This window comes from Drosophila subobscura, chromosome A (assembly GCF_008121235.1).
Source record: "Drosophila subobscura isolate 14011-0131.10 chromosome A, UCBerk_Dsub_1.0, whole genome shotgun sequence".
Taxonomy (NCBI): domain Eukaryota; kingdom Metazoa; phylum Arthropoda; class Insecta; order Diptera; family Drosophilidae; genus Drosophila; species Drosophila subobscura.
The window spans coordinates 15,869,692-15,883,192 of NC_048530.1; the positions used below are offsets into that span (position 1 = coordinate 15,869,692).

Consider the following 13,501-nt stretch of genomic DNA (forward strand, 5'->3'; position numbering starts at 1 on the left):
ATCGATTGTAGCCAAGACTGGAACTATTGCTGCACTTTTCGATAAGCTGCACGGGTACTTTGGCTGAAAATCGATGAATCGCACCCACATACCCACATTTGTATGGGCAGCGATAGCGACGCAGTACAATTTTAAATGTTGAGCAATCAAAAATAACAAAGACCCCAGCAATCAACCGTGTGGACAAAGGGGGAAGCCAAGACGTGGAAAAATGCAGAGATCGCGGCCAGTGCATTTAACAATGTGGAGAAGTATCGATGCGTAAAAAAACAAATGCGGCCGCCCCAGCCATCAACACCAACGCCAACGCCAGCACCTCAATAGTACCACCACAACAGCAGCAGAAAACAAAAACACATAACCGAGAAATCATAATAAAAGGTATTACAAGATGTGCACAGCGTTATGTGTGTATGTATACTTGCTTAATCAAATACATGTAAATGCAGCATTTACATGTCCAATCTTTAAATTTGCTAAACAAATAGTTCTTGTCCCCTCCATTGTGTCTATTGTGTGTGTAAATGTGACATTTCTACTGGGTGACATTAACCCACCCCTGCCGCCCGCACCACTCAGCTGTGAATGTTTTTGTTTGTGTTTTTTTTCACTTGTTCAATCGAAAAAAGGGCACATTTTTAGCATTTATATACATATGTATGTATCTGAGTTTTTCCGTTCTCTGTTGTTTCTATGAAACGTGTGTTCAATTTGATTTTCTTGGCAATAAGATGGGGAGTTGGGGGGTTAATAGAGTTTCGCATGTTTACCGTTAGTCCTAGATACAAACTGTTTTGTGCACACATGCATGCCTGCGCCCTGATGCTCACACACAACCGAGCAAGTGTACGAGTGTGAATCTATTTATTTTTCACAAAAGAATTTCCTAATTTCATGTCTGATAACACTTAAAGGCTACTCGACTGTGATTTACTCTGTGTTGTTGCTGTTGTCCCTCCCCTATTTTGGCCACAGCTCTGCCTCCCCAACCATTACCATATACTACGCACTTTGGTTTTGGCCCCGTTTATTGCGTTGTGCTTACCGATTTCTTTTCGTGTTCGTTTTGACTTTGCTTTTGCGTTTTAAATCTTATCAGCAGGCAATAACACAACACATGCAAAAGCAAGTATACATTGTATGTGTATATGATCATGTGTCGTGTTTCTTTCAACTGCCGTTTGGCCTTAGCCCATATATGCATGTGTATTTCCCCTCCATAAACAAAAACCCCTTACCAAACAGCAGTTCCACATATGTACATACATATGTACATACACTCTACTGCTCTCCCCATAAACATAATCAGCACTCCATCACCCCCGACAACTATGCAAAAGACTTGAATATATGTATGTATGTACATAAATGTATGTATTTATGTATGTACATACATATGTACGCAGTCAACGACCGCATACTTTTGTGTCCTGCCTCTGTGGGTAGCCGTCCGGATTGCGCTGACTGTGGTTGTTGTGGGTGGTTGTGTATGTGGGGGACATCGACGTCACCCCCCACTAAAAAATGTTCATCCATTGGGAAACGATTTTTGCAGGAGTCCTTGTTGTCCCTGCATGTGACCTCGTTAGCTTTTGTCCTCAAATCAATTACCCCTTTTGATGAGACGTACATAAATGTACATATGTATGTATGTACATTGTACATATTTACATATGTTCATAAGTATCTTCATACAATGTACCTCAATGCGTACAGTACATTGTGCATATGCACATTTGGATGCCTTTGAGTGCAGGGCTGTGTTTGCAACAATTTGAATATGATACTGTCATTAGTTGGACAATGGGAAAGGGCATGAAGTCTTCGACTTTTGTGTGTACATATGTATACATACATATGTATCATTATTTTCCCCATTTCTTTTCTCTAGCTTGTTTCATTTGCATTTGCTTTTGGTTTTTGCCTTTGCTGCATTTTGGTTCTCCCATGCATTCACATGTTTACCTGTGTGTGTGTCTGTGTGTTTGGTTTACAGCTGCTGCTGCTGCTGCTGCTGCTGCTGCTGCTAGCTGTCGCTGTCCTTGATTATAGCTTTTCTTAGCTTTGGCAGAATCGTGGACTGGCTGACGAGTGGTTGTTGTTTTTGGGGCTGCCTTTTGCTTAGCTGCTTCTGCTTGTGCGCTCTTTTTCGTCTAATTTGTTGTTGCTGCTGCTGCTGCTATCGCTTTGGCTTTTGGCGCTCGCTTTGTTATTATGATTTTGCTTTTGTACATATGGTGGGGTTTGAAGGGTAAGGTAAGCGCTTGGGGGAGCAAGCAGCAGGCACTTTGCACTGCACTGTGCTCTGCCCTCAGCTCTGCTCTGGCCGCTCTCTCTGGCACTCTCTCGTGCTCTCTTCCGTGGCTGTGGCTGTGCGCGTTACCAGGGTACACAAAATATAAAGTATGTCCAACCTTTTGTTTGAGCCATAAAATTTACAATGATCTTTAAATCTTCGGTGCCTTGGATATTTTCTTCACAAGATCAAATTTAAATTTGTTCCTCCTATATGATTACCAAAGGTTTTGATTACTACAAAAAAGCGCTGTTGATCATTTCTAAAGCTATCCAGTTTCCAATAGAATATTATCATTTCGAAAAGAGTTCATCAAAGTTCGCTCGATTTGTATTTGAATTTATTGGCGCTTCTGGCATCCGTGGAGAAAATCGGAAACAGGTTTGGATGACAGTGACGCACCTTCTATTGAACATACCATGCGAATTGCTCTCTCTTTCAACGTGTCGCTGCTTTTCTTCACTTCTTATGCTGCTCGCTCGTTGCTCTGCTCTCAGTGCCTCTGCCAGTGTCTCTGCTCCACTCTGCTCTGCTCGCTGGGGGCTTCAGCTCAGATGCCATTTAATTTTCAGTTACTAGTTGAAGTAGACAACAAAACAAGAAAGAGCACCAAAAAGAAGAAGCTTTTACATATGTACACATGTAAGTGCAGGCCAAGCTGAAAGGGAGGCACAACACAACCAGGAGCCAGCAGTAACCGCAAGTAAATGTGGGGCCCCAAAAATCCACTGTTAAATAAATCCATATACATGTGTCTGTACATCTTTACATATACATTTCCTGCTGTGCGTTTGTGTGCAAAAAAACAGTTCTAAACTTTCAAACGGTTGTGCGCGATAAATGATTGAAGAGTTTTTTTTTGCTGTTATTTTTCTATTGTGAAATATTTAAAAAATATAAGCAGAGGCAAGGAGAGAGACAACGAATGCTTCAATATTCAGCTGACTCTCATTTCGCGATGACTCTCGTTGTTGTTGTTGTTGCTGCTGCTGCTGACGATCTTCCATGTGACAAGAGAACCGTGGGCGCATCTCATCTCGCACACATAGAAGTCATACATGCATACGTTTGTATATGTGTCGATACATATGTACATATACGCCAAGAGCCAAAAGACAAAAGTCTGACAAAAGCAAAGCAAACAACAACAAAAACGGCAGAAGCAGCCCCACTGTGGAGCCTAAACAACCCACAGTATTACTTCGCTGCCCAAAACCAATTTACCACACAAGCAAATCGAAAGAGAATTTCACAGTTTTTTGTGTTTAACCGAACGAAGCCAGACCGTGGAGCATGCAGTGGAATAGACGATAGAGATAGGAAATAGAGGGGCAGAAAGTCATGGGGAGCTAGCGAGTGAGAGAGCAACTGAGCGTGAGAGAAACAGCAAGTGAGAGCGGAGAGGGTCAAAGTAAAAGCAGAATTAGCTCATCCAACAGTCTGATAGAGAGAGAGGAGACAGCACACAGTAAAAGTGCATGGGCACAGTGGGGCTCGTTAGCTTTCGAAACACGGAAATAGAAATGTTTCACGTGGCACATCTTGACTGTTTTTCAAATGTTCGCAAGTGTGCCATGTTCAATGGCAAAAGTAGAAGTAGCAATGGAATTTAGCCTTGAGTGTGCACAGGGAGCCCACTGTGCATAGATTGTTGATTTCAAGATGATTTTGGGGTTGGCTCAAGCTGGTTTTCTCTCGCGCCCGAGCTCTCTCGCTCTCTCCATCTCTCTCGCTTGTCTCTGTCAAGCAACAACATTAAACAGCTGAGCTTGTTTGAAAACAACAGCCAACCATCCGTTCCGCCCCGTCCGCCCATCGCGAAATGTGTGCGCCCTGAAAAGGGGGCCAGAGGCTGGGGGACGACTGTAAATGAAATCGAATCGAAGTAGCGAACGGGCGACAATAGGAGTTTAACAGCAACTTTGCGGAAACACTAAACGCTGCGGCATCCACGGAGTATGCAACACTGGAATTTGGTATTTTTGTTAAATTGCAACGGTATCCGAGAGAATTTCTATTGAAGGACGGCCAATTGCCAAGTGGCAACGATGTGGCGGGGCCACGAGGTGAAGAGAGGGATGCTGCTGGGCTTGTGAGAGGCTGTTGGCAGGGGAGAGTGGAAGTGGAGATGGAAATGGAAATGGAAGTGGAAATGGAAAGGAGAGCAACGTCACAGATGGCTGACATAGTTTCCTTAGTCAGGCCACGTGCATTTCCAAAGGGGGTGTATGTGTGTGTGCAAAAGAGAGTAAAAAAAAGTTGGGCCTTCAATGACCTAGATAAAATGAATAGAAATATGTGCAGATTAATATACACACAAGCACATAAAGGAAAATATGTACATATGTACGTACGCGCACATGTGTTAAAGTGGTCTGTGGGGGCGTGGGGGTCAACTGCTGCTGCTCCTGCAAAGCCACTCAAATGTTAATTAAAATCCCCTTATAGCCACAAAGATAAATTGGTATTCCCACATGCTGATACATTTCCCTCTCGCTCTTCTAGGCAGCAGCCACCTAGCGACGTTTCTGATTGCGCTGGATTGTGCGTGTGAGAGTTGACGAATGCGGAGGAAGGAGCCGTGCAACAGGAAGCGGAAAGAAGGAGAATAGCACCACGAACAGGAACCGGAACAGCAATAACAACATTTACAATCTACAAAAAACAAAAAAAATACAAAGTTAAAAGCAAAGAGAAAGAAACAAACAAATAAACAAACACCGCCTTAGCCTTAGTGAAAATACAACGACAAGAAGAGGACAAGAGAGATCGAGAAGACAGGAGAGATCGAGATCGAACAGAAACTTAAATATCGTTTAACCTAATCCAAAAGAAAGTCAATCAAAAGCTACAGTTACAAATATGTCGTCGCCCAGTGCTGGAAAACGTCGCATGGACAATGACGTGATCAAATTGATTGAATCAAAACACGAGGTCACCATTCTTGGGGGCCTCAACGAGTTCCATGTGAAATTCTTCGGTCCGCCGGAGACACCCTACGAGGGCGGCGTGTGGAAGGTTCGCGTCTATCTGCCCGACAACTATCCCTTCAAGTCGCCGAGCATTGGGTTCGTGAACAAAATCTACCATCCGAACATTGACGAATCGTCTGGGACGGTCTGCCTCGATGTGATCAATCAGGCCTGGACGGCCCTGTACGACCTATCGAACATATTCGAGTCGTTTTTGCCGCAGCTGCTCACATATCCGAATCCGGTGGATCCGCTCAATCGGGATGCCGCCGCCCTGTACCTGCACGAGCCGGAAGAGTACCACCGCAAGGTGGCCGACTATGTGCAACGCTATGCCACCGAGGATGCGCTGCGGGCGGCGCAACAGGAGCGAGAGAGCAGCGACAGCGAGTCGAGCATGTCCGACTACAGTGAGGATGAGGCCAGGGACATGGAGTTATAATATCGGTTTAACTCTAATCAAATACCATTAACATTAACGACAAACGCCTAATACTAATGCTTTAGCGCAGCTCTTCTCCGTCTCTCTCTCTCTCTCTATCTCTCTCTCTTTTCTCTCGCTCTGCATCTCTGCCTTTTGGGATATGACGATGATCTTTCAAATCAACAAATCAGCAGCAAACGGCAACAAAATTATACATATATACATGCATATATATACATATATATATCTAGGAATGATAATTGAATCTTAAGATAGAGAGTGATGCGACAATGCACATGCATACCTACCATTATATATGTATGTATGTATATATATACATAATACATACAATATATATATATATACATATATATATACATAAATTTATATTTATTAATGTAAGCGCAAACAAAACAAGATTTGAAAACTCTTAGTTAAGCCATTTAGTAGTTGATAAAACAAAAGCGGAGAAACGATAACAAAGAAACGTTCAAGATGTTGCCAGGGAGCAGAGGATCTCGTATCAAAGCGGAACGGAAACGGAAACGGAAAGGATCATAGCGGAGAGGAGCATAAATATTAAATGGAATGAAATGAAATGAAATGAAATGGTTCTAATAAGTAATGTACACACACGCAATACAATGTCGCCAGACAGACAGACAGACAGATACAAAGGCAAAAACAGCAGAAAACAAAATAGCGGATCAAAAGAATATAACTGAAGTCGGAACAAATCGGATAATGATGAAACCAAAATTGCTTTTGGCCTTGGTCTGGCACTAAACAGACGATGACGATAACCATAACCATAACCATAACCATAACCATAAACATAAACACAAACTACAAAGCATAGAGGATAACAATTATGCTGAAAGTGCAAACGTATCGATATGAAATACCAATTACCACCATCAACAGCAAGTTCTGTATCATTAGCCCACATCCTCCCCCCGCTCAGCCCCAAAAGACCCACAATCCCATATAGAAAGTATATTTTAACGAGACCCCCGAACAAGGATTGCTTCTGCCTACGGGCGAGTAGATCAACGAATTGTGCGACGAGTATTTTAGATTGTGTGTTCTCGTTTGTGTGTGTTTGCCTTATTGGCAAATCGTCCCCGTTTTATAGGCCCTTTCCAATGCAAAAGTAATTCGCAATATAGATATATGTACAATATGCAAAACATGTACTCTCATGTGTAGAAATCAGTTGAAAGCAAATTCGCAGAACCCAATCTGACTTAGCAGCCTTGGCCCTGCCCAGAAGCGATGATCGTAAGCGTAAGCGTGAAAGTAAACGTAAACGTAAACGTAAACGTAAACGTGCATAGAGAACTAGTAGACAACCAAGACAAATCCTAAAAGAATTGAAGCATTATGAGATACAAATAAACGTTGCAGTTCTTTTCTTGTTAATTAATATTATCCATACGGTTATTATGTAATGTTTTAAAATAGGATTCTAATTGAGCGTGTAATTAAATGCAATAACTTTTATGTCTAACTTATGCCACCTGTGTTTAAGCCAAAACAAAATCTGTTTTTTATTACCGAGTATTTATTCTGTTTTTTGTTCCTTCATTTGGGGTCCAAATCGAACATGCGAGAGACAGAGAGAGAGAGAGCGATCCGTCTCTCCCTCTCTCGCTCTGTGTTCTTGATAACTTTGTGCTTGATATTGGAAATGAGCTAAGAGGATGCGGTGCAGGGGCTTTGAATCAAATCAAATCAAATCAAAGTGCATCGCAAGTCAGGAGACACACATACAATAGCTATAGCTATGGCCATAGGCATTACCGATCGATCTACTGTACTACTTAGAGGTATTCACATAGGTATTACTACTAACTAGCACTACGAACCGTATGTATAGCCCTATTCTATGCCTAAGTTTACACTAAAACGCTGAGCAAATAAACGAGTGCACATTGTAATCTGGTGATTGTATGCCTACGAAATATGCATAACTGAAACGTAATGGAAAGCAATCGACACCGAAGCCAGTACAGTCTGGGTCTGTGTCTGTGTCTGTGTCGGCAGGAGGCATCAATTATTCCACAAATGTTGTTACAGAACAATAGAAATAAAAGCAAATACAATCTTTGTAACGATGTTGACAATGCTGCCCGATGGCTGGTGAAAGTTTTCCTTTGGGTTTGCCTTGTCCTGGCCGTGTTTTGTCAATAGTTTGCTCACCCGCCCACCCATTGGCCTGTGGTTATTCTTGGAGTTCTTGGGGCGCCCCACCTACCCTTGCCTACTACAACTGACAATGCCTGCGGACTGTCAGCACACACTTGGCGGCTTTCGGAGGCTCTGCGAACTGTCTTCGCCTTGGAAACTGAAGGCAAGTTGCAGTTTGTTGATTCCTTTTGTGTGTTGGAGCCGTTTGCCATTTGTGGATGTGCCCAAACGGGCCGAGGGACACGCTTTAACGCTCCTGCGTGGAGTCTATCGGGCAATCAAAATAAACAACAACCTAGACCATGGGTACATATCTGCTTTAAAGATCTTTAAAAACAATTCTCCCTCTCTCTTGTGTGTGTGTGTGTGTGTCTGTGTGGTGGGTGTATCACAAAGCAATTTAAACTTTAATTACGCCCTCAAAGACGACAATTATCGTAGCATACATTGCAGCGCACGCTGCCTGGCTGTCTGGCGTTGGCGATTCGAGGAGAAAGGCGCTCGACTTCCACTCCACTCCACCTCCATGTCCTTCAGCTGTGGACAAATAACAGATGCCAAGAAATGGTTGTAAGCAAAAATGAGAACTGCCCTCTGACTTGCCTGCCTGTTGGTGGCTCTCTTTTTGTGTGTTTTGTCGGCAACTGTACCGCCAGATCTTTGTTCCGCGCTCAAGGCCAACTCAACTGCTTGGACGGAGAGGTCTTGGCCAACTATCAGCTAACATTCGCCAAGTCCAAGTTCATGTGCATCTCTCTCTCTCTTTCTCTCGCGTGTGTGTGTGTGTGTGTGTGTGTGAGTGAGTGTGTGATGGACTGCCAGGTCCAAACATGTTTGATTTTCTGCCTTCAGTGCTGTCAGTGGACGTGGAAATCGAGTAAAAGCACCCGCAATCCGCGTTTGATTTGTTTGTGTGGCAACCGGGCAACGGATCGGCTGGGGCAAATGGTTAAAAATCAACAAAATTACAAGACTTACATATGTACACACACACACACACACACACACACACACACACATGCATGTGTACCTTGTTTCGTCTACGACACTGACACGCATCGAACACACAAATGGAAATGCTAATAAAATTATAGTGCCAAGGGCGGAGACGACCCTAAATGTAGACGGGCAACGATATGGCAAAAGCTAAAGCCAGACAGAGGGTGTGTGTGTGTGTGTGTGTGTGTGTGTACTCCCTCCCTCCGTGTAACTCGCTCTTCCTTGGGTAATCACTAGATAATAACATTTTGCGCAACGGAATTGCATACAAGAGTCGGGAGTGAGGTGAAAACAAATGAAATATCGCCAGTTCGGGCACGACACAATAATGCAGTGGGGGAGTACCCACCCTTAGCCCCACCACTCACTGATAGAGAGAGAAAGAGTTGAAGTGAGCAGAAGAGAAGGAAATGCGTGCACTGGCAGAAATATTTCGCTCTACTTATCTTCCTCTGAAGAGAGGTTCCATGGGGTTTACTTTGGTTAGTGCTTGTTCTATCTGTCAGCTATTGGAGCCTTTCGTTATATTATTTCAGGGTCTACTGGCAAGAACTATGGTACTTTGGTACACATCTAAAGTACTTTTGATCCATAAATCAACCATCGCTAAGAGACTGCCCTTAGCTTGGCGTTTCTGTCCGATCGTTTCCATGAGGATCATCCATTTTCTTTGTGGAAAGTAAGCGTGAAAGATCTCTCCCTGCCCCTCATGTTTCTCTCAGTGTACGCCCATTGCAGTCCCGCTGGCTGGGTAAAATGTGAATGTGCCATTAGCCATTACCCATTCGGATGTAATGCGCTGTGGGTGGCAGCAGGCATTTGCATTTTGGGCCTTTGCCTTTTGTTGGCTCTCCCTTTGTGCCACCTACTTACATATTGAAAGTGACTCGGGAATCCTTGCTGGTGGGGGGTTGGATGAGCGTGTTGGCTTTGACACATAAAGAGGGAACAGGGGCTAGCCCCGAACCGAAGCCAACACAAACTTACACACAAAGTGGAATCATTTGCATGTATTGGGAATTTGTTTTGTTGCAGGCAAGGCAGGCGCCACCAAGGGTCGTTCGCCAACGCCGACACCCAATCGTGATAATGGTGGGGGCGGCACTGTGGCTGGAGCCGCGGCTGGAGGTGGAGTTGGTGGTGCAACATCAGGCGGTGGCGGTGGCGCTGGCGGAGCAACAACAGCCGGCAGATCCACACTACATGCGAACAAAACGATACTGAAAACGGTCTCCGTGTTCCTCGCCAGCGGCAAACGTAACTCGAGCAACCAACAGTCGAAGGCCGCCGCGGCTGCCCTGCAGAACAAGCGGCAGCTGCGCCAAAGGAGAATGGAGGAGCTAAGCGGCAAAATAAATCCAAAGCTGCTCGACAGCCTGCGCAAGAAGACGCGCTTCAGCAAGTGAGTTTCAGTTAGCATTCTGAGCAGTCCTGTGGCATGTCGAACCCTTGTTGCAGAGATGAACTGGATGCGCTGTGCCGCATCTATCGGAAGCTCGTGTCCAACTGCCAGTACGCGGCCAAGACGCTGGCCTCGAGCTCTTCCAGTGCAGCCATTGCCAAGCCCCATGCAGCCGTCGAGGGCATCGATCGCATTGTGTTCCGGGAGCTGTTGCACAGCACCTTCGACATTGTCACCGAGGAGATCCTGATGGAGCGCATCTTCTGCAGCTGGGACAAGGCGCACGAGGGCCTGCCGCTGCGGCTCGAGGGCTGGCTGATTGGGCTCTCGACATTTCTGCGCGGCACTTCCACGGAGCGGGCGGGCTTCTGCTTTCGGGTGTACGATCTCAATCAGGATGGATTCATAACCAAGGATGAGATGTTCACGCTGCTGCGCAACTGTCTGATCAAGCAGCCGCAGGACGAGGATCCCGACGAGGGTGTCAAGGATCTCGTGGAGATTGTACTCAAGAAATTTGACCTCGACAAGGATGGCAAGGTAATTGTACTCCCCCCTTGGGACTTCCTCCACTCTATCCACCTTTGCATTCAGGTATCGCTGGAGGATTTCATGGCCACAGTCAGCGCCGAACCGCTGCTGATTGAAGCCTTTGGCCAGTGCCTGCCCACGGACAGTGCGGTCGGCTCCTTTTTCTCCACGCTGCAGGTGTAAATCAAAGCCTTACTTGTTGTGTCTTGTGAAGTAAATAAAGTTGTACGTTAAACGGCAATCGATAACTGAGGGGTACCCGTCGTTGAAGAGCCTCTCAGTGCAGCAGCGATCGTAGCTGGTGACCCCGATCACAGTTAAATCATTGGCTAAATGAGCACCGGGAGGGTAGGGGCTGGTTTATTCCATCTAAAAGCACACCAAGTGGTCGGTGTCACATGCGCAAAGACGCCGACCGACACTTGATTAGAGTGAGAAGCTGCTGGTTGCGTTCAGAAGGTGACCCCGACCCACGCCATGCCAGAGATATGCAATCCATTTCTGCGAACAGTTGTGTGTGCGATAATTTGCACGTACATTTGTCTATCCATAATCTGAAGAAATCAACGGAGAACGGAGAACAGAGAACGGAAACCAGAGAACTGCGAACTGAGATGACACGGCGCTGCTCGACATTCGTTTGCGTCTTCGAAGGTTCGAGTGCCGTTCCGGTGAGTGTCAGTCGGCCAGTTGCAGGCAGATCTAGTCATCGTCGCATTTATGCAAGCGTCAAGTGAAACAATAAGCCGGCCGAGTAGTCGAGCGGTGCGGTAATGCGAGCTAATTTATTCGATTAGCCAGCCGCATCCACAGAGAGACAGAGAGACGGAGAGACAGGCAGACAGAGAGACACAGAGCAAATGGTCACGAATCTTGTTTATCTATCGAGTGCATTCATGCAACGCCCAAAGCGAGTATCACATTGTTTGTACGCCGCTGCCCCACCCCCCACCCCCCACTCTGCCACATGCCACTGCCCGCCTGCCCGCCTGCCCGAACACTGAATATGAGTGTGGAAGGTGGACCGGATTTGGCATAGAACCGGAATGAGTGCAGCAGACAGTGGCGGCATTATATAGTAGCTAAGAAAAAACGAACACCACCTTGGAGTGCTCGATTCCGGTCCGAATCGAACCAAGAAGTAGTCGCTTCCACGCTGTCCTTGGCATTCAATTGTTGATCTGGATTGAGCCTATAAGAGGCATGCGAACACGTTTGGAGCAAGAAGGAAGCCCAGTAAATCATTGAGCGCTTTCAGCTAACAAGGTTCCGTTTCACCAGATCCATTGGGCATTATATCGGTAGATACTCTCTACAGATTGCTGCGTTGCTTTACAGATATTCCTAGCTGTTCTAACCAACAAAATCTGTTGGCATTACAAGTACATTTTTGTATACAATCAGCTTGGAGAGTTGCTCACGTTCAGCCCTTTTTTATTTGTTTCTTGTCAAACGATTTTATTACTGCTAATCATGGGTTGTGTCAGTCGAATGCAGGTTGAAGTTGTTTGCCTGGATTTATTTTTGAAATCGACTTATCCGTGGGATTATCACACTGCTTGGCATGCACTTGGTACCTTAACCCTGCCACCAAATAAAAAGCGATTCATCATGCTGCATCATCATCATCAAGCCACAAGATAGGCGCTCTGGAGAGTGTAAACAAATATGAAATCTTATCGCTGGCTTCCGAATATCAACTCCGAATGAGCTCGAAAGCTGGCATGATGCAATGTGCTCAAAGTAAGTGCCAATTAGACGCATTTTTGTTACAGTTTCTTGCCGTAATGACTGGGCGGAGAGTGTTTATTATTCTTTTAATGCACTTGCACTTAAGTATGCACTTACGTGTGTATCTACACTCGTCATTGTGGTAGCTAATGCTCGGGGATTGGGTCACAGGCTGAAAGTAAAGAGATGGCAGCATTCAATTACACTGATAAAACATTAACATACAAATGTTCTGTTAGAGCTATGTTCTGCTTGTGCTATGTTATGTTAGTAGTGTGCACTGTTGGTGCTCTGTTCTGTTAGTTGCTCCTATGTTATGTTGCTCCTCCGTTCTGTTGGTCCGCTATTCTGCTACTCCTCTGTTATGTTGCTCCTCCGTTCTGTTAGTCATCTCTCCTGCTACTCCTCCGTTCTGTTAGTCATCTCTTCTGCTACTCCTCTGTTCTGCTACTCCCCTCTCCTGTTAGTCCGCTGTTAGTCTCCGCGTGGGTAACGCCAGCGCAAACTCTTGCCAGATCTTTGCTTGTGTGTTTGCGCAGTGCATGAACCCTGCATTTTATGATTGATGATTGGTAGGGGAGTGGGAGACTAGTTATAGTTGTACATTGCATTGTTGTACTATTAATATCGGACTCTGATTAGCTCAGGCACACACACACACGCGTGATGGTTGGACTAATCTGAGCGCGTCGTTCCATATAGATCGGATTGGGTCGTATCGCATCGTGTGTGATCGACATGTTTCGTTTGGAGTCGCTTAGTAATAGAACGCTTCTGCTCGCGGCTCTCGCCGGCGCAGTGCCGCGCTCGTGCAATCTGTGTACTTGTGAGTGGGACTGTTAAAACTGTCTTGTTAGTGTGTTAGTGTGTGTGTGTGTGCTCCAGCTTTGAGTGTGCTCCAGCTCAGTGTGTGTGCGAGTGTGCGAGTGTGTTCGTATATTTGAAATAATAACTTA

At 45.4% G+C, this 13,501-nt stretch overlaps 2 protein-coding genes across 4 annotated transcripts; both read left to right on the plus strand.

Moving 5' to 3' along the window:
• The first annotated feature begins 101 nt into the window (after positions 1 to 101).
• Positions 102 to 6,646, plus strand: LOC117903185 (ubiquitin-conjugating enzyme E2 H). Of its 3 annotated transcripts, none has more exons than XM_034815033.1 (2): positions 102 to 381; positions 4,802 to 6,646. In XM_034815033.1, exon 2 carries the CDS (start codon positions 5,159 to 5,161, stop codon positions 5,708 to 5,710), a length of 552 nt encoding a protein of 183 aa, XP_034670924.1. In that variant the 5' UTR covers positions 102 to 381; positions 4,802 to 5,158; the 3' UTR covers positions 5,711 to 6,646. The 3 variants fall into 3 exon arrangements, with proteins under 3 accessions (XP_034670924.1, XP_034670925.1, XP_034670927.1); XM_034815034.1 differs by lacking the exon at positions 102 to 381 and adding an exon at positions 2,795 to 2,938; XM_034815036.1 differs by lacking the exon at positions 102 to 381 and adding an exon at positions 2,858 to 2,999.
• Positions 6,647 to 8,049: 1,403 nt separating this feature from the next.
• On the plus strand, positions 8,050 to 11,003 carry LOC117903184 (EF-hand calcium-binding domain-containing protein 1). Its single transcript, XM_034815032.1, has 4 exons — positions 8,050 to 8,188; positions 9,917 to 10,283; positions 10,340 to 10,823; positions 10,878 to 11,003. Exons 1-4 carry the CDS (start codon positions 8,185 to 8,187, stop codon positions 10,995 to 10,997), a joined length of 975 nt encoding a protein of 324 aa, XP_034670923.1. The 5' UTR covers positions 8,050 to 8,184; the 3' UTR covers positions 10,998 to 11,003.
• Positions 11,004 to 13,501: the final 2,498 nt, after the last annotated feature.

Excerpts from the sequence above, each read along its gene's own strand:
- LOC117903185 (XM_034815033.1), top strand. The coding sequence starts at position 5,159 with ATGTCGTCGCCCAGTGCTGGAAAACGTCGCATGGACAATGACGTGATC.
- LOC117903184 (XM_034815032.1), top strand. Across the intron at positions 10,284-10,339 it reads AAGAAGACGCGCTTCAGCAA|AGATGAACTGGATGCGCTGT; the intron begins GTGAGTTTCAGT and ends CCCTTGTTGCAG. Across the intron at positions 10,824-10,877 it reads ACCTCGACAAGGATGGCAAG|GTATCGCTGGAGGATTTCAT; the intron begins GTAATTGTACTC and ends CTTTGCATTCAG.